Source organism: Chiloscyllium plagiosum, unplaced genomic scaffold (assembly GCF_037043375.1).
Source record: "Chiloscyllium plagiosum isolate Xiang-an unplaced genomic scaffold, Cpla_swu_hap1 HiC_scaffold_9, whole genome shotgun sequence".
Classification (NCBI taxonomy): Eukaryota; Metazoa; Chordata; class Chondrichthyes; order Orectolobiformes; family Hemiscylliidae; genus Chiloscyllium; species Chiloscyllium plagiosum.
Window position 1 is genome coordinate 5,164,816 of NW_028270147.1, and position 26,644 is coordinate 5,191,459.

The 26,644-nt window shown below is 41.9% G+C and overlaps 1 protein-coding gene across 2 annotated transcripts in view; it reads left to right on the forward strand.

The window, feature by feature from the left end:
- syde2 (synapse defective 1, Rho GTPase, homolog 2 (C. elegans)) overlaps window positions 1-26,644 on the forward strand; it is a 170,203-nt gene that overhangs the window by 76,379 nt on the left and 67,180 nt on the right. For both annotated transcript variants that reach the window (XM_043698583.2, XM_043698582.2), the window contains exon 4: window positions 24,173-24,299. In XM_043698583.2, the coding sequence (XP_043554518.2) occupies window positions 24,173-24,299 (127 nt within the window). The remainder of the gene's footprint in view (window positions 1-24,172; window positions 24,300-26,644) is intronic.

A 26,644-nucleotide genomic window follows, 5' to 3' on the forward strand; every position in this document is an offset into this window, starting at 1 on the left:
GAGCACAAAAATGGGTCCCTTTGTCCCTGAATTGGTGCTGTCCATGTATGCCCAAGTTATTTTTGTACCCAAACAGACAATTGTATCACTTGCATATGGAGCATGGAAGACACTCAGTGCAGTAAATCAAGGTGAGATCTGTCTTGTGCACAACGCTTTATTTCGTTCATGGAAAGGGAGAGAAGAGGCATGAAGGGAGCAGAAAGCAATTCTGCCCTCTGTCCTACTTGGACATGGATGTCTCACATTATTTCTGTATGAAGATCTTGTGTACAGCTGAAATAGGAATCTTTTGGAGGGTTATGGGCCAAATGCAAGCAAGTGGGACTAGTTTAGTTTGGGAACATGATCGGTGTGGACTAGTTGGACCAAAGGGCATGTTTACATGCAGTATGACTGTTTTTACATTAAAGGGAAAGTGGGGGTGGGGGACATCACTGCTATGCAAATGAGAACAACTAAAGCACAAACAATGCTTCATTCATTTCTGAGTAAAGATATGAAATGTTATTTGAAGGACAATGGTGACCTTCACTATTCTGATTAATACCATACACCCTTCAGTGAAGCTTCCTTTTTTGCAAGTCATTTAAAAATTATGTCATACTGTATGTACCTTACCATAGGTGATACAAACATTAGGTAGCAGTTAGTAGTATATTTGTGATATATTAAGACAAGGAGATGCTCTGTTAAATACACATTGACAGAGGTATAGAGCCTTTTGAACCTTCAATTTATCGATTACTCATTTGATTTTACATTCTCTTGTCTTAAACCATAATTAGATTAACTTAGAGGCTGGAAAACAATCAAATACCTTCTTTCCAAGATGAAAAATATTAAGCTTGTCGGTGTTTGTATTTTACCATTAATGTTGGCGATCATTCAGTGTCTTTATACTTTTTCTTAAGTATTTCAATTTCTTTGCAGTATTGATGGATAGAAATTTGTGCAGGATTTGAGGTGTGGTCTTATCAGAGGATTTTACAATTTGGTTACAATTTTCCTAAAATAGCAGAAAACAAGCCAAGAAATATTGTACAATATTCGACTGGCTTTGATTACCCTGGTATTGTTTTGATTTCCTTATTTAAGAAATCTTTCAGCATAGTCATCGATTTCAACCCCTTCATGGTATATCCTGGTTATTTATTTTCTTCTTCTGAAGTCATTAAATTTAATATTTTCTGGATCAGTCCGTTTATATACTTTATTCAACACATTAATTGGGGTTGGTTTGTTCAGTTGGCTGTACAGCTGGTTGGTGATGCATTGTGACACCATACTGCAGGTTCAGTGCCCATACTAGCTGAGGTTGCCATGAAAGTCCTGCCTTCTTGACTTTTCTCTTCACCTGAGGCATGGTGACCTTCAGGTTAAATTCACCATCAGCTGTCTCTCTGAGAGAAGTGAACAACGGTCTTCCGAGACTATGGTGACTACTTTATTAGAGGTGTTTCAGAGAGGTTCACGAGATTCATTCCAGGGATGAGTCTAATGAACACAGTTCGAGCAGTTTAGGCCTGTACTGTCTAGAGTTTAGAAGAGTGAGAGGAGTTTTAGTGGGATAGGTAAGATGATAAAGAGGATTGACGAAGTGAACTTAGAATGTTTACCGATGAGGCAATCCAAATCGTCCTAGGTTAAGGGGGGAGCAGGTTTAAAACAGAAATTAGTACTCTCAAAGGATTGTGGAATTCACTACTCCAGGCTGTGTTGGGTACTGCAACACTGAATAAATTTGAGGAGATAGGCAAATTTTTAATTAGTAACAGGTTAAAAGGGTCATCAGAAGTTGGCATGAAAGTGGAGTTGAGGCTGAGGTTAAATCAGCCATGATTGGAGCAGGTTTGAGAGGCTGAATTGCCTACTCCAGCTCCTAGTTCTTATATTAATTTAAGCTCCAATTCTGCAGCCCCTTTCTAGTTCAGTATTTTCAAATTTGGCTATTTGAATTGTTTCTCAACATAAGTTATTTATGTAGAAATGTGTAGTTGCCCTTCGCCTCTGCTTTACCTTATCCTTTTCTTTGTTTTGGTATATGTCTGTACTTGTTGCTATCTACGTTTTGGATTTCTCAACCACATACAGCATCTCCACTAGATAATTAGTGTTTGAGTTTAACTAATAGTCTTTTAGGTGAAACTTTGTCAAATGTATTTTAAAGTTTGATTAATCACATTCAGTGGCTACCCAAATTCCATTGGGTTGCCCTTTTCTTAAATAATTAGAGTCATAGTCATACAACATGGAAACAGACTGTTTGGTCCAACCTGTCCATGCTGGCTAAATTTCGTAAACTGAAATTGTCCCATTTGTCTGCATTTGGCCCATATCCCTCTAAGCCTTTCCTATCCATGTGCTTGTCTTACCAAAACGCAACACCTCGCATTTAACTAAATTAGAATGGCGGCACGTTGGCTTAGTGGTTAGCTCTGCTGCCTCACAGCTGCAGAGTGCCAGCTTAGATTCCACCCTCGGGCAACTGTCTGTGTGGAGTTTGCACATTCTCCACTTGTCTGTGTGGGTTTCCTCCCACAGTCCAAAGATGTGCAGATCAGGTGAATTGGCCATGCTAAATTGCCCGTCGTGTTCGGTGCATTAGTCAGAGGGAAATGGGTCTGGGTGGGTTACTCCTCGGAGGGTCGGTGTGGACTTGTTGGGCCGAAGGACCTGTTTCCACACTGTAGGGAATCTAATCTAATCTAATCTAAACTCCGTCTGCTATTCCTTGGTCCACTGATCCAGTTGTTCAAGATCCAGTTGGTACCCTTTGATAACCTTCCTCACTGTTCCATGATACCACTATTTTTGGTGTCATTTTCACACTTAGTAATCATGTCTGCTATACTCTCATCCAAACTATTTACATGAATAATGAACAGCAGTAGACCCAGCGCTGATCCTTGGGGCACACTTTGGTCATGGGCCTATAGTCTGAAAATCAATCCGGTACCACACTGTCTTTTTCCGTCAAGCCAATTTTGTATCAATTTAGCTAGCTGTCCCTGGATCCCATGTGATCTAACCTTACTAATCAATCTCCCATGTAGAACCTTGTTGAAGGCCTTGCTAAAGTTTATGTAGATAATGTCTACTCCTCTGTCTTCATCTACCTCCTTGACACCGCTTCAAAAAACTTTGTGAGAGATGCACTTTCCCACGCACAAAGCCAGGCTAACTATCCCTAATCGCCTTTCCAAATCCATGTAGATCTTACTGTCAGAAACCCTTCCAACGACTTAGCCACCACTAATGTGAGACTCACTGCTCTGTAGTTCCCTGGATTTTCCTTATTTCTTAAATAATGACACAATATTTGCCACCCTCCAGTCTTCCAACACCTCACCCATGGCTGTCAGTGTTATAAATATCTCTGTCAGCGGGCCAAACAGTTTCTTCCCTAGCTTCCCACAATGTCTTGGGATGTATTTGATCAGGTCTCGAGGATTTATCTACCGTATTAAACGTTTTAAGTCCTCCACACCACCTCTTCTGTAATGTGGACCCTTCAAGACATCACTGTTTATTTCCCCAAGTTCCCTAGTTTCCATGTCTTTCTGCACAGTAAATACTAAGGTGAAATATTCATTTAGTATCTCACCCATCTCCTGTGTTTCTACATATGGATGGCCCTATTGGTCTTTAAGGGATCCTGTTCTCTCCTGAGTTACTCTTTTGCTCTTGATATAATTGTAAAATCTCTTTGGATTCTCCTTAACTTCCAATTCTGCCTCATATCCCTTTTTTGCCCTCCTGATTTCCCGCTTAAGTGTACTCCTACACCACCTATAATCGTCTAAGGATTCACTTGATCCCAGTTGTAACCTACCTGACATATACCGCCTCCATTTTCTTGACTAGAATTTCAATATCTATAGTCATCAACTGTTCCCTACTCCTGCCACCCATATCCTTCACACTAACAGGAACATGGTGTCCCTGAACTCTTGTTATCTTGCTTTTGAAAGCTTTCCAGTTGCCAAACACCCCTTTACCACAAACACCATCCCACAATCAACTTTTGGAAGTTCTTGTTCATCCAACAAAATTGGCCTTGCCTCAGTTTAGAACTTTAACTTATGGACGAGGTCTGTCCTTTTTCATAATTATTTTAAAACTAATAGAATTATGGTCGCTGGTGGAAATGCTTTCCCACTAATAGCTCACTCACATGCCCTGCCTTATTTGCCAAGAGGTCAGGTTTTGCCTACTCTTTCATAGAGAAAGTTTTCTTGAAAATTCCTCCCCATCTAAATCCTTAACGCTATGGCAGTCCTAGTCTATATTTAAAAAGTTAAAATCCCCCACTGTTACAACTCTACAATTCTTACAGCTATCTGCGATCTCTCTACATATTTGTACCTCAATTTCCTGCTGACTGTTCAGGGGGCCTATAGTACATTCTCATCAAAGTGATCACCCCTGCTTAGTTATCACTTCCACCCATAAATCTTCATTGGACAATCCCTCAGGAATGTCCTTTTCTAAGTATTGCCATGATGTTTTGCCAAATCAAAAATGCCACTTCTTCTATCTTGCCTCCCATTCTGTGATTCCTGTAGCATCTGTACCTAGGACATTGAGCTGCCAATCCTGCCCCTCCTTCAGCTATATTTCTGTAATTGCTATGATATCCCAATCCCATGTTCCCATCCATGCCCTCAGTTCATTTGTTTTACCTGTCAGGCCTCTTCCTTTGAAATAAACGCAGTTTGATTCACCAGTCTTCCCTCATTCTCTGCCATGCTCTTGCCTGCCTTGTCTATTTAACTTACTCTCTTCTGCAATAGCCTCACCTGTCTCTCTTATCCCATTACTGCTTAGCGTCTCACCCTCTGCCAGACTAGCCCTAGCAAATTCAAGAAGATTGGTCATCAAGATCTACCATCTAAAACCATGCTGACTGCATTTTATGAGGTTATTGTACAGTGGTCTGAATGTGCTGAAATTTGTTGCCAGTTCAGTCATGAGGAATTCAGTTGACTAAACTTGAACAAATCAGAAGTACTTCGCTTTAACAGATGCAAAATACTGTGGATGCTGGAAGAAAAAAAGAAAATTTTGGAGATTTGGCAGCATCAGTGGAGAGGCAAATTGTGTGAACAGTTTGAGTTCAATGTGATGATTCTTCAGAATGGTGCAGCCTTCAAGAACCACACCAATGTGGTTTGCTCTTAACCACCCTCAGGGCAATTATGGATAGGCAATAACTTCTGCCCTAGCCTATGATGCCCATACCTAATGGACGATTCTTAAAAATTGCAAATCAAGCTAAGTAAATTTTTGGTGCCATTTTGGTTCATGATCATTAGAATCTGCACTCCAAGAGTGTTGAGATTTTTCTGGACTTGTCTGCCTGCTTGTGAGTTCATTGGGACAGCTTACAAAATACTCAAAACAGTTTCCAACATTAGAAGTGACTCTGCAATTGGACAGCATTTGCTAAATTATCCAGTGTTCAAAGCATTAGACTGACAACCAATTTAGAATCATCAGTTGGGCTCTCTGGGGGAGGTACCTCCTCGTTCTGGAAGCTACGTTTTTAATATGTAGGACTCTATTCTTTACAAAACATACACATCCTCAATGCCTGTTTAAAATAGATGACAGCCATTCTTCAGTTCATTCCTCGTGGCAGTGCCTTGACAAATCAAAGCCAAACTGCCTGGTTTAAAATTTAAATATTGTTTGGCAGCTAATTGTCAGTTGTCATTAGCTGATGTATTTATCATGGCAATGCCTCTAACAGTAAACCTGAATTATTGTACAGCATAAATATTGTTTCCCTGTTTTTAACCTTGGCATTTCTTGTAGAATTGTTCTGATGAAAATCTTCAAATCTTTTTATACAAATGCAGCAAAATAAGCTTAATGGTTTGTTTTGTGATCAATAGAAGCTATTTAAATTAGGAAGACTTTTGAATTGCTTGTGTTTAACAGGGAAAAGTAATTTGAACAAAACTAAATTATCTAATTTAAAATAACCACAAGAAAATACTCGGGAGAGAGTATTTGAATCGAAGCTCAGGGAAAATCAATATCTAATGGTAGTATTGATAAACTATTAATCCAAAGACCCAGGTAATGTTCTGGGAACCCAGATTTGAATCCTAACATGGCAGATGTGGGAATTTAAATTCAATAAAAATCTGGAATGAAGAATCTAATGATGATGGGAGGTCATGTTGCAGCTGTACAGGACATTGGTCAGGCCACTGTTGGAAAATTGCATGCTATTCTGACCTCCTTTCTATCGGAAAGATGTTGTGAAACTTGAAAGGGTTCAGAAAAGATTTACAAGGATGTTGCCAGGGTTGGAGGGAGAGGCTGAACAGGCTAGGGCTGTTTTCCCTGAGCGTTGGAGGCTGAGAGGTGACCTTATAGAGGTTTACAAAAAGATGAGAGGCAAGGATAGGATAAATAGACAAAGTCTTTTCCCTGGGGTCGGGGAGTCCAGAACTAGAGGGCATAGGTTTAGGGTGAGGGGGAAAGATATAAAAGAGACCTTCAGGGCAATCTTTTCATGCAGAGGGTGGTACATATATAGAATGAGTGACCAGAGGAAGTGATGGAGGCTGGTACAATTGCAACAATTAAGAGGCATTTGGATGGGTATATGAATAGGAAGGCTATGGTCCGGGTGCTGACAGGTAGGACTAGATTGGGTTGGGATATCTGATCAGCATGGACGGGTTGGACCGAATGGTCTGTTTCCATGCTGTACATCTCAATGATCACATTGATTTTTGGGAAAGGTCCATCTGTTTCACCAATGCCCTTTATGGAAGGAAACTGCTATCCTCACCTGGTCTGGCTTTATCATCCATCTCTAATCGTCCAGAGGGTAATTAATGCTGGCTGACAGTCCCAGCCTTTAAATGAATAATTTAAAAAAACAAATCCAGCAATTTATTTAGGCCAGTGCTTTCCCAAAAGTAATGTACTTGGTTTGCTAGTAAAGTAGACTGATTCTTCAGTTGGTGGAAATATTTACCTAGAGTCTCCTTGCATGGTTAGTTTAAAAAGAACAGGGAGGGTGGAAAAAGAGGAGGGGGTGTAGCATTGCTAATCAGAGAGTGCATCACAGCGACAGAAATGAAGGTTGTTGAGGAAGGTTTGTCTACTGAGTCAGTATGGGTGGAAGTTAGGAACAGAAACTGAAAATGTGTTGCTGGAAAAGCGCAGCAGGTCAGGCAGCATCCAAGGAGCAGGAGAATCGACGTTTCGGGCATGACCCCTTCTTCAGGGCTCATGCCCGAAACGTTGTTTCTCCTGCTCCTTGGATGCTGCTTGACATGCTGTGCTTTTCCAGCAACACATTTTCAGCTCTGATCTCCAGCATCTGCAGTCCTCACTTTCTCCTGGAAGTTAGGAACAGCAAGGGGACAGCCACTTCATTGGGGGGGGGGTTTCTACAGACCACCTAATAGCAGTAGGGAGATTGAAGAACTGATAGGCAGGCAGATTTTGGAAAAATGCAGATGTAGCAGGGTTGTTGTTATGGGTGACTTCAACTTTCCCAATATTGACTGGAACCTCCTTAGTGCAGATGGTTTGGATAGAGCTGTTTTTGTCAGGTGTGTTCGGGAGGGTTTCCTTACTCAGTATGTAGACAGGCCGACGAGGGGAGAGGCCATTTTGAATTTGGTGCTCGGCAATGAGCCAGGACAGGTGTCAGATCTCGCTGTGGGAGAGCACTTTGGTGAACGTGACCAAAACTGCCTCACATTTACCATAGCCATCGAGAGGGAAAGGAGCAGTTACCTCAGGAAAATATTTAATTGGGGAAAAGATTATGACGCTATCAGACAGGAGTTGGGAAGTACAGATTGGGAACAATTGTTCCACATAAAGGGCACAACAGACACGTGAAGACTGTTTAAGGAGCAGTTGTTGCAAGTGATGCACAAATCTGTTCCTCTGAGACAGGCAAGAAGGGGTAAGATTAAGGAACCTTGGATGACGAGAACAGAGGAGCTTCTTGTCAAAAGGAAGATGGCAGCTTACGTAAGGTGGAGGAAGCAAGGGTCTAGCACAGCTTTAAAGGATTACAGGCTTGCTATAAAGGAGCTCAGAAATGGACTGAGGAGAGCCAGGAGGGAGCACAAAAAAGGCTTGGTGGGAAGAATTAGGGAGAACCCAAAGTAATTTTACTCATACGTGAGGAATAAGCGAATGATCAGGGTGAAGGTAGGGCCGGTCAGGGATAGCGTAGGGAACTTGTGTGTGGGGTCTGAGCAGATAAGGGAGGCCCTAAATGAGTTTTTTGCTTTGGTTTTCAAAAGGGTAAAAACAATGACTGCAGATGCTGGAAACTAGATTCTGGATTGGAGTGGTGCTGGAAAAGCACAGCAGGTCAGGCAGCATCCGAGGAACAGGGAAATCGACGTTTTGGGCAAAAGCCCTTCAGGAAAGAGGCAGAGTGCCTGAAGGGTGGAGAGATAAATGAGAGGAGGGTGGGAATGGGGAGAAAGTAGCATATGCTGACCTTCTGTGCTTTTCCAACACCACTCTGATCCAGACTAAGGAAAGGGACCTTGTTGTGAATGAGAACTTTGAGGAGCTGGGAAACAGGCTTGAACAGATCAAGATTGATGAAGTTGATGTGTAGAAATTTTGGCAAATATTAAGATTGATAAGGCCCCAGGGCCAGACCAGATTTATCCTAAGCTGCTCCGGGAAGCGAGAAAAGTGGTTGCTAATCCGCTGGCAAAGATCTTGCTTCCTCACTCTCCACAGGAGTCGTACCAAAGGATTGGAGGGAGGCGAATGTTGTTCCTCTTTTCAAGACGGGTAATAGGGAAATCTCTGGGAATTATAGACCAGTCAGTCTTACGTCTGTCGTCAGCAAAGTTTTGGAATAAATTCTGAGGGATAGGATTTATGACAGTTTGGCAAAGCATAATGTGATTAAAGGCAATCAGCATGGCTTTGTGAGGGGCAGGTCATGCCTCACAAATCTTATTGAGTTTTTTGAGGAGGCGGTGAGACAAGTTAATGAAGGTTGAGCCGTGGATGTGGTGTATATGAACTTCAGTAAGGCATTTGATAAGGTACCCCAAGACAGGCTCATTCATAAAGTCAGGAGATATGTGATACAGGGAGATTTGGCTGTGTGGATTCAGAATTGGTTGAATCACAAAAGGCAGAGAGTGGTTGTAGATGGAAAGTATTCTGCCGGGAGATCAGTGGTGAGTGGAGTCCCGTTGGGGTTCTGTTCTTGGGCCTCTGCTCTTTGTAGTTTTTATAAATGGCTTGGTTGAGGGTTGGGTTAGTAAATTTGCGGATGACACAAAGGTTGGAGGTGCCGTTGATAGTATTGAGGGCTACTACAGGCTGCAGCGTGATATAGACAGGATGCAGAGCTGGGCTGAGAAATGGCAGATGGAGTTCAACCTGGATAAATGCGAAGTGATGTATTTTGGAAGTTGGAATATAGGATTAAAGACAGGATTCTTCGCAGTGTGGAGGAACAGCGAGATCTTGGTTTTCAAGTGCATACATCCCTCAAAGTTGCCACCCAAGTGGATAGGGTTGTCCAGAAATTGGCTTTCATTAACAGGGGGATCGAGTTTAAGAGCTGCAATGTTTTGCTGCAGCTCTACAAAACCCTGGTGAGACCACACTTGGAATATTGTGTCCAGTTCTGGTCACCCTATTATAGGAAAGATGCAGAGGCTTTGGAGAGCGTGCAAAGAAGGTTTACTAGGATGCTGCCTGGACTAGAAGGCTTTTCTTACGAAGACAGGTTGACTAAGCTTGGACTTTTCTCTCTGGAGAGAAGGAGGAAGAGAGGTGACCTGATCGATGTTTACAAGGTAATGAGAGGCATGGATCGAGTCAATAGCCAGAGACCTTTCCCCAGGAAAGGATTGACTGCCACGAGGGGTCATAGTTTTAAGGTGTTAGGAGGAAAGTATAGAGGAGACTTCAGAAGTAGGTTCTCTACACAGAGAGTTGTGAATGCATGGAATGCGTTGCCCGCGGTGGACTGCTGGACATGCACATGGGTAGCAGTGAATTGAGGGGTGTGTAGGTTAGGTTATTTTATTTTAAATTAGGATTAATCCTCAGCACAACATCGTGGGCCGAAGGGCCTGTTCTGTGTCGTACTTTTCTATGTTCTATGATGTATTTTGCCTCTCTTGTCTGCAGTCTTCTATTGCTTGCATGGAAATTGATATTGATACTTGGTGTCATATCACCTAATCTGGTTACACTTAAATGTAGCCTATTGTGCAGATAACAAGCAATCTGTCCAGTGGAAATGAATTCTTGCTTGTGTTCAAATAGACATTTTATAGACCAGCCCGTACAATTAAGAGATGTTATTCTAATACCAGTAGCTTATTTTCCAGATAAAATATGGTTTTGCTTTTTTTCTCTTCTATAACCTGCAGTTGATTCCATATTAGAACATCGAACAATACAGCACAGTACAGGACCTTCAGTCCTCGATGTTGTGTTGGCTTTCTATCCTCCTCAAAGATCAGGCTAACCTACATACCCTTCATTGTACAATCTTCCATTTGTCTGTCCAAGAGTCGCTTAAATGCTCCTAATGTCTCTGATTCTACCACCACTGCTGACCGTGTATTCCATGCATCCACGACTCTGTTTAAAGAACCTAGCTGTGACATCTCCCCTAAACCTTGTGATAGCCATTTCTGCCCTGGGAAAATGTCTCTGGTTATCCATTCAGTCTATGCCTCTTATCATTTTGTACGCCTCTATCAAGTCACCTCTCATCCTTCTTCACTCCAATGAGAAAAGCCCTAGCTCACTCAAGCTTTCTTCATCAGGCATGCCCTCTAGTCCAGGCAGAATCCTGGTAAATCTCCTCTGCACCCTCTCTAAAGCTTTCACATTCTTCCTATAATGAGGCGACCAGAACTGAACACACTATTCCAAGTGTGATCTCACCAGGGTTCTATAGAGCTGCAGCATAGCCTCGCAGCTCTTAAACTCAATCTCGCTGCTAATGAAAACCAACACACCATATGCCTTCTTCATAACCTTATCAAATTTGGTGGCAACGTTGAGGGGTCTGTGGACATGGAGCACAAGATTCTTCTGTTGCTCCACACTGCCAAAAGTCCTGCCTTTAACCCTGTACAGAGAAACCTTGATTATCTGGCATTTGATTATCCGAATTTCAGATTATCCAAACAAATCGCAGGGTCCTGCTGCTTGGCTAAGCTGTGTTATCCGACATTCGATTATCCGCATGTTCGATTATCCAAACAAAATACTCCCCGCCCGAGGCATTCGGATAATTGAAGTTCCTCTATATTCAAGTTCAACCTTCCAAAATGAATCACTTCACACTTTTCCAGGTTGGACTCCACCTGCCAGTTATCATCTGCAGTAGAACCTTGCGGCTCTTAAATTCAATCCCACTGCTAATGAGAGCCAACAAATTATAAGCCTTCTTAACAATCCTATCAGCTTAGGTTTAAACGTTGAGGGATCTATGGACATGGACTCCAAGATCCCTCTGTTCCTCCACACTGCCAAGAATCCTGCCTTTAACCCTGTATTCTGCATTCAAAGTCGACCTTCCAAAATGAATCACTTCACACTTTTACAGATTGAGCTCCATCTGCCACTTATCAGCTCAACCTGCAACAGCCCTCCACATTATCCACAACTCCATCAAACTTAGTATCATTGACAAACTCACGCTTCCACTTCCTCATCCAAGTCATTTGCAAAAATCACAAAGAGCACTGAGCTTTAGACTGAACACTTTCCATTTACTACCACCCTCGGTCTTCTATGGGTCAGCCAATCCTGGTCCAGACAGCTAGATTTTCCTGTATCCCATGCGCCTTACTTTCTGAATGAGGGAAAAGATGAGGACTGCAGATGCTGGAGATCAGAGTCGTGAGTCTGGTGCTGGAAAAGCACAGCCAGTCAGGCAGCAGCTGAGGAGCAGGAGAATCAACATTTCGAGCTTAAGCTGTTCATCAGGAATGGTGAAGCACTTCCTGATGAAGACCTTATACTTGAAACGTCAACTCTTCTGCTCCTCAGATGCTGCCTGCCCGGCTGTGCTTTTCCAGCACCACACTCTCAACTACTTTCTGAATGAGCCTACCATGGGGAACCTTTTCAAACACCTTGCTAAAATCCCAGTATACGACATCCACTGCTGTACCTTCATCAATGTGTTTTGTCACATCCTCAAATAATTTAGTAAGGCCTGTGAGGCATGACCTGCCTTTCACAAAGCCATGCTGACTATCTCTAATGAAACTATTACTTATTTCCAAGTAATTGTAAATCCTGTCTCTCAGAATCCTCTCCAATAATTTTCCCACCATAGATGTAAGACTGACTGATCTGTAATTCCCAGGATTATCCCTATTCCCTTTCTTGAACAAGGGAATAACATTTGCCACCCTCCAATCATCTGGCACTACTCCAGTGGACAATGAGGATCTAAAGCTCATTACCAAAGGTGCAGCAATCTCTTCCCTCGCATCCTGTTGTAACCTAGAGTATATATTGTCTGGCCCAGGGGATTTGTCTTTATGTCTATGTTTATGCCTATCCTTATGTTTTTCACAATTTTCAACATGTCTTCCTTCTTATCATCTACTGTCGTCATCTTATCATCATATCATCTTTCATGTTGACCTCACAAACATCAAGGTTCCTCTCAGCAGTAAATACCAAAGCTAAGTATTCATTAAGGACCTCCCTTACTACTACCGACTCTAGGCACAAGTTCCCTCCAGTATTCCTCATCAGCCCTACCCTCACTCTGGCCATCCTCTTGTGCCTCACACCTTAGGGTTTTCCGTAATCCTACCGACTAAAACTTTTTCATGTCCCCTTCTAGTTCTCCTAAGTTCATTCTTCAGTTCCTTCCTGGCCATCTTCTAATCCTGTAAAGCCTTGTCTGATCCTTTCCTTCTCAACCTTAAGTAAGCTTCCTCCTTCATCTTGCCTAGATGTTCCTCATCTCTTGTCACCCAAGGTTCCTTCACCCTACCATCCCTTCCTTGCCTCAGTGGGACAAACCTGACCAGTACTGTCAGCAATTGCTTCCTAAACAACGTCCATATTTCTGTCATGCATTTCCCTGAGAACATCTGTTCCCAATTTAGGCACCCCAGTTCCTGCCTAATAGCATTGCAATTCCCCCTTCCCCAATTACATACTTGCCCATATCCTCTGCTCCTATCCCTCTCCTTGAGTATAGTAAAGGTCATAAGAGTTGTGATCACTAAAATGCTCTCCCACCGAAAGATCTGATATGTGGCATGGTTCGTTGCCAAGCACCAAATCCAATATGGCCTCCCCTCTTGTTAGCCTATCTACATATTGAGTCAGGAACCTTTCCTGGACACAGCTGACAGAAACTGCTTCATTCAAACTATTTGAACCATGGAGGTTTCAATCAATGTTAGGGAAGTTAAAGAAACCCATGGCAACAACTCTGTTAGTTCTACACATTTCCAAAACCTGCCTCCCAATCTGCTCCTCTGCATCTCTCTTGCTATTGGCAAGTCTATAGAAAACTCCCAATAAAGTGACTGCTCCTTTCCTGTTCCTGACTTCCACCCGTACTGATTCTGTAGACAGACCCTCCTTGACCTCCCTTTCTGCAGCTGTAATTATATCTGTGATTAACAATGCCACTCCCCCATCTCTTTAAACCCCCGCCCCCCCATTCCTTTTGAAATATCTAAACCCTGGGATATTCAACAACCATTCCTGCTCCTGTGATATCCAAGTCTCTGTAATGCCCACAATATCGTAGCTTCAAGTACTGATCCACGCTCTAAGTTCGTCACCCTTATTCCTACTTGCGTTAAAATAGACACACTTCAACCCATCATACTAACTGCACCTTTGCCTTATCAATGGTCTTTCCTTTCTCTTGGTTTGTCTGCAGGCTGTATCCGGCGGTTCACTACTTACTCCATCATCTGATCCATAGCTCCGGTTCCCACTCCCCTGCCAATTTAGTTTAAACCTTTCCCAAAGAGCTCTAGTAAACCTCCTGCCCAGGATATTGGTGCCCCTCCAGTTCAGGTGCAACCCATCCATCTTGTACAGGTCCCACTGTCTCCAGTAGGTATCCCACTGATCCACATATCTGAAGTCCTCCCTCCTGCACCTGCGCTGCAGCCATGTGTTCATCTGCACTCACTCTCTATTCCTTGCCTCACTAGCCCGTGGCACTGGTAGCAATCCTGAGATTACTTCTCTGCTCATCTTGCCTTTTAGCTTCCAACCTAATTCCCTATATTCTCTAGGAGAGGTGATGGCCTAGTGGTATTATTGCTTGACTATTAATCCAGAAACCCAGGATAATGTTCTGGGGACCTGGGTTCGAATCCTGCCATGGCAGATGGTAAAATTTGATTTCAATAAAAAGAAATCTGGAATTAAGAGTCAACTGATGACTATGGATCCATTGTCAATTGCCAGAAAAACCCACTTGGTTCACTAATATCCTTTAGGGAAGGTAATCTGCCATCCTTATTTGGCCTGGCCTACACGTGACTCCAGAACCACAGCAATGTGGTTGACTCTCCACTGCCCTCTGAAATGGCCACACAGTTGTATCAATTGCGAGAAAGTCACAACAAAGAAATTAAAACCTGAGGAAGTGGACCGCCTCGATTCAACGAGGGCAAGTAGGGATGGGCTATCAATGCTGGCCAGCCAGCCACACCTAAGTCCCGCAAATGAATTTTAAAAAACTTTTCAGGTCCTCCTCCCTTTTCCTAGCTTGTCATTGGAACCATTGTGTACCGTGACTTCTGGCTCTACCCCCCTTAAGAATCCTGTAGACTTGATCCAAGAAATCCCTGAGCCTGGCACCCAGGAGGCAACATACCATTCGGGAGTCTTGTTTGCGATATTAATGTTTGTTGCTTCCTGCCACACGAGAAGTAAGGCAGTGCTTTATGGTGGTTTCCCGAATTAGAAATGAATTTATTTCCAGCAGAGGCAGACGGCCTCCACCTTGGTTCACAAGAGCCATAGTTATGCAATGTTCGAGAAAAATTAAATGCTATTTTTTTGACAGTGTTCACTATAGAAAATGAAAATGTTGGCGAGGAAGATACAGAGATACTTGCATCTAGACTAGAAGAGATTGAGGTTCACAAGGAAGAGGTATTAGAAATACTGCAGAGTGTGAAAATAGACAAGTCCCCTGGGCCAGATGGGATCTATCCTAGGATCCTCTGGGAAGCAAGGGAAGAGATTGCCGAGCTTTTGGCATTGATCTTCAAATAGAACATAGAACAATACAGCACAGAACAGGCCCTTCGGCCCACGATGTTGTGCCGAACATTTGTCCGAGCTTAAGCACCTATCCATGTACCTATCCAATTGCTGCTTAAAGGTCTCCAATGATTCTGACTCTGCCATTCCCACAGGCAGTGCATTCCATGCCCCCACCACTCTCTGGGTAAAGAACCTACCACTGACATCCCCCCTATACCTTCCACCCTTCACCTTGAATTTATGTCCCCTTGTAACACTCTGTTGCACCCGGGGAAAAAGTTTCTGACTGTCTACTCTATCTATTCCCCTGATCATCTTATAAACCTCTATCAAGTCACCCCTCATCCTTCGCCATTCCAATGAGAAAAGGCCTAGCACTCTCAACCTATCCTCGTACAACCTATTCTCCATTCCATGCAACATCCTGGTAAATCTACTCTGGACTCTCTCCAAAGCTTCCACATCTTTCCTAAAGTGAGGCGACCAGAACTGCACACAGTACTCCAAATGTGGCCTTACCAAGGTCCTGTACAGCTGCAACATCACTTCACGACTCTTGAATTCAATCCCTCTGCTAATGAACGCTAATACACCATAGGCCTTCTTCCAAGCTCTATCCACCTGAGTGGCAACTTTCAAAGAGCTATGAACATAGACCCAAGATCCCTCTGCTCCTCCACCTTTCTAAGAACCCTACCGTTAACCCTGTATTCCACATTCTTATTTGTCCTTCCAAAATGGGCAATCTCTCACTTGACAGGGTTGAACTCCATCTGCCACTCCTCAGCCCAGTTCTGCATTATATCTAAGTCCTTTTGCAGCCGACAATAGCCCTCCTCACTATCCACAACTCCACCAATCTTTGTATCGTCTGCAAATTTACTGACCCACCCTTCGACTCCCTCTTCCAAGTCATTAATACGAATTACGAACAGCAGAGGACCCAGAACTGATTCCTGCGGAACTCCACTTGTAACTGGGCTCCAGACTGAATATTTACTATCTACCACCACTCTCTGATTTCGACCGGTTAGCCAGTTCTCTATCCAACTGGCCAAACTTCCCACTATCCCATGCCTCCTGACTTTCCACATAAGCCTACCATGGGGAACCTTATCAAATGCCTTACTAAAATCCATGTACACTACATCCACTGCTCTACCCTCATCCACATGCTTGGTCACCTGCTCAAAGAAATCAATAAGACTTGTAAGGCAAGACCTACCCTCAAATCCGTGCTGGCTGTCCCTAATCAAGCAGTGTCTTTCCAGATACTCATAAATCCTATCCCTCAGTACCCTTTCCGTTACTTTGCCTACCACCGAAGTAAGACTAACTGGCCTGTAATTCCCGGGGTTATCCCTATTCCCTTTTTTGAACAGGGGCACAACATTCGCCACTCTCCAGTCCCCTGGTACCACCTCCGTTGACAGTGAAGACGAAAAGATCATTGCCAACAACTCTGCAATTTCCTCTCTTGCTTCCCACATAATCCTAGGATATATCCCGTCAGGCCCGGGGGACTTGTCTATCCTCAAGTTATTCAAAATGTCCAACACATCTTCCTTCCTAACAATTACCTCCTCTAGCTTACCAGTCCGTTTCATACTCTCCTCTTCAACAATACGGTCCCTCTCATTTGTAAATACTGAAGAAAAGTATTCATTCAAGACCTCTCCTATCTCTTCCGACTCAATACACAGTCTCCCACTACTGTCCTTTATCGGACCTCCCCTCGTTCTCGTCATTCTCATGTTTCTCACATACGCATAAAATGCCTTTGGGTTATCCTTGATCCTACCCGCCAAAGATTTTTCATGTCCTCTCTTAGCTCTCCTAATCCCTTTCTTCAGCTCCCTTCTGGCAATCCTGTATCCTTCCAATGCTCTATCTCCATAACCCTTGATTCCACAATCCTTGAGAGCTCCATCCAACTCTTTCTTAAATGAATCCAGAGACTGGGCCTCCACTGCCCTCTGGGGCAGAGCATTCTACACAGCCACCACTCTCTGGGTGAAGAGGTTTCTCCTCATCTCTGTCCTAAATGGTCAACCTGTATTTTTAAGCTGTGTCCTCTGGTTCGGTGTCACCCATCAGCAGAAACATGTTTCCTGCCTCCGGAGTGTCCAATCCTTTAATAATCTTATATGTCTCAATCAGATCCCCTCTCAGTCTTCTAAACTCAAGGGTATACAAGCCCAGTCGCTCCAATCTTTCAGTGTAAGGTAATCCCGCCATTCCAGGAATTGACCTCGTGAACCTACGCTGCACTCCCTCAATAGCCAGAATGTCTTTCCTCAAATTTGGAGACCAGAACTGCACACAGTACTCCAGGTGTGGTCTCACCAGGGCCCTGTACAGCTGCAGAAGAACCTCTTTGCTTCTATATTCAATCCCTCTTGTTATGAAGGCCAGCATGCTATTAGCCTTCTTCACTACCTGCTGTACCGGCATGCTTACCTTCATTGACTGGTGTACAAGAACACCCAGATCTCTCTGTACTGCCCCTTTACCTAAATTGGTTCCATTTAGGTAGTAATCTGCCTTCCTGTTCTTGCCACCAAAGTGGATAACCATACATTTATCCACATTAAACTGCATCTGCCATGCATCTGACCACTCACCTAATCTGTCCAGGTCACCCTGTAATTTCCTAACATCCTCCTCACATTTCACCCTGCCACCCAGCTTAGTATCATCAGCAAATTTACTAATGTTATTACTAATACCATCTTCTTTATCATTAACATATATTGTAAAAAGCTGCGGTCCCAGTGCTGATCCCTGCGGTACCCCACTGGTCACTGCCTGCCATTCCGAAATGGAGCCGTTTATCACTATTCTTTGTTTCCTATCAGCCAGCCAACTTTTAATCCAAGTTAGTACTTTGCCCCCAATACCATGCACCCTAATTTTGCTCACTAACCTCCTATGTGGGACTTTATCAAAAGCTTTCTGAAAGTCAAGGTACACTACATCTACTGGATCTCCCTCGTAAATCTTCAGAGTTACATCCTCAAAAAATTCCAGAAGATTAGTCAAGCATGATTTCCCCTTCATAAATCCATGCTGACTCTGACCTATCCTGTTACTACTATGTGTCGTAATTTCATCCTTTATAATAGACTCCAGCATCTTCCCATCACTGAGGTCAGACTAACTGGTCTATAATTTCCTGTTTTCTCTCTCCCACCTTTCTTAAAAAATGGTACAACATTAGCCACCCTCCAATCCGCAGGAACTGACCCCGAATCTATCGAACTCTGGAAAATAATCACCAACGCATCCACGATTTCTCGAGCCACCACCTTCAGTATCCTGGGATATAGAACATCAGGCCCCGGAGGACTTATCAACCTTCAGATCTAACAGTCTCTCCAACACCAATTCCTGGCAAATATAAATTCCCTTAAGTTCAGGTCCTTCAGCCACTGTTACCTCAGGGAGATTGCTTGTGTCTTCCCCAGTGAACACAGATCTGAAGTACCAATTCAATTCTTCTGCCATTTCTTTGGATTAGTAATTGGCTTGCTGAAAGAAAACAGAGGGTGGTGGTTGATGGAACATGTTCATCTTGGTGTCCAGTTACTAGCGGCATTCGGAAAGGGTCTGTGTTGGGTCGGTGTTTTTATAAATGACTTGGAAGCGGGCTTAGAAGGTTGGTTAGTAAATTTGCGGACGAAACTAAGGTCAGTGGAGTTGTGGATGGTGACGATGGATGTAGTAGGTTGCAGAGAGACATAGATAGGATGCAGAGCTGGGCTGAGAGGTGGCAAATGGAGTTTAATGTGGACAAGTGTGTGGTGATACACTTTGGCCGGAGTAATCGGAATGCAAAGTACTGGGCTAATGGTAAGATTCTTGGGAGTGCAGATGAGCAGAGAGATCTCAGTGTCCATGTTCACCGATCCCTGAAAGTTGCCACCCAGATTAACAGGGTTGTTAAGAAGACATACAGTGTTTTAACTTTTATTAATAGAGGGATTGAGTTCCGGAACCAGGAGCTGTACAAAGCTCTGGTACGGCCACACTTGAGTATTGTGTACAGTTCTGGTCACCGCATTATAAGAAGGATGTGGAAGCTTTGGAAAGGGTGCAGAGGAGATTTACTAGGATGTTGCCTGGTATGGAGGGAATGTCTTACGAGGAAAGGCTGAGGGCCTTGAGGCTGTTCTCATTCGAGAGAAGAAGGTTGAGAGGTGACTTAATAGAGACATATAAGATAATCACAGGGTTAGATAGGGTGGACAGGGAGAGCCTTTTTCCCAAGTATGGGGACGGCAAACACGAGGGGACACAACTTTAAAGTGAGGGGAGATAGGTATAAGACAGATATCAGAGGTAGTTTCTTTACTCAGAGAGTAGTAAGTGTATGGAATGCTTTGCCTGCAACGGTAATAGATTCGCCAAGTTTAAGTGCATTTAAGTCATCATTGGACAGGCATATGGACATATATGGAATAGCGTGGGTGGGATGGGCTTCAGATTAGTATGACAGGGCGGCGCAACATCGAGGGCCGAAGGGCCTGTACTGCGCTGTAATGTTCTATGTTCTATTTTTTTGATAGTGCTGTCAACATTATGTGCAGTGTGAGTTTATGCATTGCTCCATCCCTTCTGTTCTCTTCATGCTACCAGCATCATTGCCATTCAACAATTCAAAAGAATAAGGGCTTACATGCTGGTATAAGAAGTCATTCAGCACGTAATTATAATATTTGAAAGTGATTCCTAATATATTGAGAATGTTCTCCCTGTTGATAGGAAAACAAAGTGCTTAGCCTAAGCATTGAAATCACCCAAGTCAATTTTGAATTTCTCAGTGACATTTTCCATGTAGCTTTTACAAAGCTGGATATATAGTTACTGGACACTTAATGAGCATGCATGCATATGCTGTTGTTGCTCTGTCAAACCATTGTCAAAGTCTAACTCAATCCAAAAATGCCTACCAGCTTTTAAGCTTTGCAATTTTAATACCACTTTCCTCACTCTGAACTAAAATTTAAAATTTGGAACTGCATTCAAAACATCAAAGACAAATTCTTTCCAATGTAAAAGACAGTTACCTTCGAAATGGGCAGTACAGATGTGAATGAATGTAATCAGATTAATCTTAGAAGATACCCTCCAAGAATGATGACAGTAAGCATTAAACAGTTTGTAGGATACTCTTGGATCAGGCAGAGTCAGTGTTTTATGAAAGGGAAATGTCTAATTTTTATACTTTGAGGAGAAAGGAAAAGAAACCTATGACAAACACACATTACTTGAGAAAGTGACAGCATCTGTGGAGAGTAAAAGAGTCAAGTCTGGTATGATGCTCCTTCAATGGGCAACTCCTTGCTCCTGAGATGATGCTGCCTGATCCTAGACTCTCCCACAGTGGGAAACCACCTATCCACATCTACCCTGAATACGCCCTGAAATAAAAGCCAACATTCCATTATCTTTACTATTCCCTTCTAAACTTGGATGCAATTTATTTTTCGGATTCATACAGTAGGATCCCCAAATCCCACTGTGCTTCAGGTTCCTACAGTTTTCCCCTTAAAATAATATTTAGCTCATGTATTCTTCCTGCCAAAGTGCATAATCTTGCATTTTCCCATCTTGTGCTCCATCTGCTGAGTTTTGCAAACTGAAAAGGATGCAGAAAAGATTTACGTGGGTGTTACCGAGACGTGAGCGTTTTAATTATAAGGAGAGGCTGGATAGGCTGGGACTTCTTTCTCTGGAGCATAGCAGGCTGAGGGGTAACCTTATAGAGATTTATAAAATCATGAGAGGTAGAGATACGATGAATCGCCATGGTCGTTTCCCCCATGTCCTAATGTAAAAAGCAGGACATCCAATCTTGGCAACTGCATTCCACCCTCAGTCATCAGAAAATCTTTGAAAGTGTTTCATTGACATTGCTGAGGAAATAGTACTTCATAGCAATGACCTACTTATTGATGCTAAATTTGTGTAAAGCTGGAGGTGCTTGGTTGCAGATCTTATTTCAACCTTGGTACAAAATTAAAAGTGTGAGTGTACACTATTAACGCCAGTGTAGCATTTGACAAAATGTGGTATCAAGGACCCCTAGCAAAACTGAAGTCAGTTGGAGTTGAGCCGAAACTCTTTCAATGGCTCAAGTCATGCCTAGGACGAAGGAAAATGGTTTGTGTTGTTGGAAGATAATCAGCCTGATCCCTGGACATCACCCTGAGAGTTCCTTGATAATGTCTTGGGTCCAATTGTCTTCAGCAACTTCATTAGGGACCTTCCTTTATCACAAATTAGAAGTATGAATGATTGCATAGTGCTCTGTACCATTCGTGACTTAGAGTCACTTCTCAGCTAATGAAAAAGTCTGTGCCCACATGCAAATATTGGGCAATACTTAGGCTTCATCCTGCAAAGTGACAAGTAACGTTCATACATCACTAGGCAATGATCGTCTTCAGCATAAACATAAACATAAACATCTCCTTTATGTTCAATGGTGTCACCATCACAGATTAACCGTTCCATCAGTACCTTGGGGGTTGCTATTGACCCCAGAAACTTGATGGAGAAAGTGAGGTCTGCAGATGCTGGAGATCAAAGTTGAAACTTTATTGCTGGAACAGCACAGCAGGTCAGGCAGCATCCAGGGAACAGGAGAAGGGCCTGAAGAAGGGCCTGTGCCCGAAACGTCGAATCTTCTGTTCCCTGGATGCTGCCTGACCTGCTGTGCTGTTCCAGCAATAAAGTTTCAACCCAGAAACTTGATGACCTGCAAAGCAGAAATTGTTTGTGTGATGGAATGCATTCCACTTAACTGGATAAGAGCAGCTCTAGCAGCATTTGAAGCTCAACATCAATCAGGACAGAGTGCTTTCAGTGGCAGTTCCTGCAGCACAAGTGCAAGGTGGCCGCAGTGTGTATTGTCTACTGCAGCAATTTGCCAACCTTTTTCAAATCTTCCAAATCTGTAATCCCTTTCACCTGGAAGGACAGAGACTGCAGATGCAAGGGAACCTGCAAGTTTCTCTCCATTCTCATTTGGAGCTAGATCACAGTTCATTGTTCAAAAATCTGGAACTCTTTTTCTGACAGTACTATGCATGTATTTATATAGGATGACCTGCAGGGGTTCAAAAATGTGGTCTACCCGTTACCTCCTTCAGGGTAATTCATGATGGGCAACAAATGCTGGTTGACCTGTGATATTTGCATCATGTGAATACATTTTTAAAAATTTTGAGAAACTATTTAAATTTCTGAGCTTCTGGCATGTACACCACATCCACACATAACTAAGTGAAATATTCAAAGAATGTGTCTACTGGATGACATGAGCTTGACCTTCTGGAAGCGAGGAACAATTTTGTGGATTGCTGAGTTACTGCTAGCCAATTCTGATGAAATTTGAGTCAGAATATGATTTGTTAATTCTGTAGAAAATGTTCTGAAAATTATTTTAAAATGTTGCATTGTAATCTGAGAATGACTAACCTAATGATCCAGGTCGCCATGACCTTTTAATGACAATTGACAAGCTTAGCTCTAGAGGGATGCTTGGTTGTATAGGATCCAATTAGTATAGAACTATTCAATGACCTCTAAATTTATATGCTTTCCCATTTGCTTCATTCTTGAATTTCTTGGAGGACTTTGCCAAATTCCATCTTAACAAACTGTTAATTTATTGCTTGATCCTCCCGGGAGGGGATATGGAGAGAGTCTGGTAAAGGCATGGCCGACTTATTTCCAGGTGCAGAATCGATGGAGCTTCGAGGTTATGTGGTTGTGAATTCCTTTTGTGTGACCTAGATGAAAAGCATGAATAGTAATTCTGATTGCAGAAACAAGGGCACAAGCAGAGGCCACATTTCACAGGAAAATTCGACTGTCATTCTGCCCGCTGTAGCTTAGCAGTTGGGTTGACATCCATATCAGTGTTAAGCAACACTCCATTCAAGCATTTTAAGCTATAATTGAAGAAAACAATGCCAAAGTGATTCATGTAAATTAAGTTAAAGTTGGGTGAAACAACTATTTTCTTGGCTTGGAAAAACTGTCGTCTTATATTAGTGTAACATTTTTGCTATTTCACACAGGGTGAAAGGAAATTTGGAGTACTTTAAGATGCCTTTATAATTTCTGGAAACTACTTTCTGGAAATATTGCTTCTTATTCTACCCTTTTTTTGTGATTCCTGTAGAATTTAGAGAGGTTGCCTCATTGAAAGTTGGAAAATTCTTAAAAGCTGTCTGCAAAAAGGATAACCCTCTCGGAACTACAGGTGCCACAGTCTCCGTATAAGGGGCAAGCCATTTTGGACTGAGATGAGGAATAATTTCTTTACTTGGAGGATGGCGAATCTTTTGTGTTCTCTACTCCAGAGGGCTGTAGAAGTTCAGTCATAGAATATATTCAAGATAGAAACTGATTAGATTTCCAGATACTTATGCCATAAAGATGTACAAGCTAGGGTGGGAAAATGATATTAACCTTGATCATTAGCCATCACCTCGAATGTGGGTGCTGATTTGAGGGGCTGGAATGTCCTACTCCAACTCCGGTGTTATTATGCTGCACTTCAATTGGAAAACATGGAGTTGCAGTTACAACTAATGAAAATATTTATTACACTGGAAATGTGTGGTATTTATAGGTGAATGGAAATGAATATTGACCATAATTTTATAATCTTTCCACAATTTTATTAATAACTCCCCATTTTCTGAACTTACTCTGCTTAACTTCCTATTCTTGCCAGCATTCTTCAAAAAGCTCAAAATAACAATGATTGGAGCTTGACGAATGTAATTTTTGAAAACCTGAGATTGCTTTACTGTTCTGGCAGAAGTACTTATAATGTCATGTGTACTACTTTAAAATCTAAAGCAGCTGTGGTTTACTATTCTTTGACTCTTTCTAGGTTGTGGGCCTTTACCGTCTTTGTGGCTCTGCAGCGGTTAAGAAAGAACTTCGTGAAGCTTTTGAACGTGATAGTAAAGCTGTTGGCTTATCTGAAAATCTGTATCCAGATATCAATGTCATTACAGGTAAATGTAATGCAGATTCACTGCTTTTGTGTTTGAATAATATTAGTGTACGCTTTCTAGTGGTTTGTTGCAAAAATAAGGGGCTTCTGAAATGCCCAGTCCATGGTTTGTTACCATAAGCTTAGTGTTATTATGATTACATTTCTGTAATATAGAATTAATTGTATTTAACACAACACAATTGATACATTCTGTTGATTGTTAAACATCTGAATTATATATATCATGTCAGAACAGTTTCTTGACTTTTCTTTAGCATTCCAATAACAATATACGTTGTGAGTGGAAAAGTCTACAGTCCAAGTATTGTAGATGGCTGTTTATATCAAAATCTCCTCAATGCAACAATACTAAAGAAAGCAGTACATAAAAGCATAAATAAGACTTACAAAGAACAAAAATCTTTGTGCTATTTCAACTATGTGTGAAAAGAATATTAGCATTGGGCTTTCTTGAGCTGATACTAATGCTCTCTGAAAACTTCAAATTAAGCTAGTTTGCTTTTGTGATTTCCACAATACTTGAGTGTTAGCTCATCACTCATCAATTACCACTCGATTCCCAGTGACAGCCCAATGAACTCAGACCTTTATAACAGGTAATTGGTGATCCCATCATCACTGCAAGGTTGGTAATCACCGTATTTCACTAGTTATAAAGTTTAGCGATCTTACCAGGCGCAATCACATCTGAAGACGCAAATCTGTAATCCTATTATTATGCAGTTTAATAAACATTCCTTGCAAATGAACTTCATCAATGCCATTATTTCTTTTATTTTAACAATCAAATGTCCAATCATGTATGTTAATCATTGAACTGCAAAAAAACATTTTGTATGATCACTTTCAAGGTGAACTGTACTTCATGGTCAGCAGCAGAAGGGTATAATCCAAAATAAAAACAAATTTCATTCATGATCTCTCTTGCAATTTTATAAGCTTTATATTCAGTATCCATTCTAACCATCTCAACGTGGCTACGATCATATTAACTTCTCTCACTGAAAGAAAACATTGGCTGTTCTGCCTGGATTGTTCTTGGTTCTGCAACCCATCCCAAGTATTGGCATCTTCAAACTGTAGAAGTCTTAATTTAAAGTATGATGGTTTCCTGGTAATGATGGAGTTGCCTGCAGCATTTTATTAGTAATAAACTTCTCATGGTGACCTTAAATCTGTTGTTTTTGAGCAGTAACTTTTTTATTAGTTACCTTTGCTGTGCCAATAGTAAGATTACTGCAGCAGAAGATGAAATGAGAAGCGCTGCCTTTTGATTAATACCATTTTTGGAGTGACTTTAAGTCCTCATGAGCCTTCTATTTCTGTGCAGATATGTATTAGTGTTCTCACGTGACTATCCTCTCCATTGTTCCATTTTGAGTCATACAGTTAGAAAAGAGCCTGGGGGCAGAACCCCCTTTGTATTCAGGAAGTTTTGTTTTAAGTTCAGTTAGAAATGCACTTAGCCATGCAGTTACTTTGCAACTGTCAACAAAGAACTTCCCTTTCACCGTATTTCACTAGTTATAAAGTTTAGCGATCTTACCAGGCGCAATCACATCTGAAAACGCAAATCTGTAATCCTATTATTATGCAGTTTAATAAACATTCCTTGCAAATGAACTTCATCAATGCCATTATTTCTTTTATTTTAACAATCAAATGTCCAATCATGTATGTTAATCATTGAACTGCAGGTGAGGTGCTGGGTATAGCTATCACTTAAGACTTCAGTTCAGCAGTTCTTCTGTCAGTTTAAGATAAATCTATCTTGGTTAGAGTTCTAGCTGCCCTTGTGAAGAACTCCTAAACATTGACACTATTCAAGGGTTGATATGTTTGGAGCTTTCACGTAATGTCTGCTGCAATGCATTTTAAAAAGTTCGTTTCTCTTTAACAGCAATTTTGGAAATTCCCGAAAAGAGATAAAAGTGACAAAAGTTATCTCCAACACAACAAGGCTTGTATTTTTGTGTTGCCTTTAGCAAATTATTTAATGTCATTCGGTGTTAAAATAAAACACTAGGGATGTAAAGCTTTTGTCACAGACCCACAGAGAACTTCCACACTGTATGATGCTTTGTTCTAAGGCAGAGAGCGCATATACTCTTAAAGGTCTGCGAAAGGTTAGTTAATATGCAAATTCAGGGAGATACAAAGTTGCAAAGAAAAAGGCATAGGCTAATTTAAATGAAAGATACATGAAATATCTTTCCACCTACTAAGATGACCAAACCAGTTTTTGGCAAAATTAAGATCCCACAATGACTTGTCCACTTGCCTTTCTCTTAGAGATATATGCCAGACATAGGAGCTTGTTCAACTTATTTTAATTACACCTGC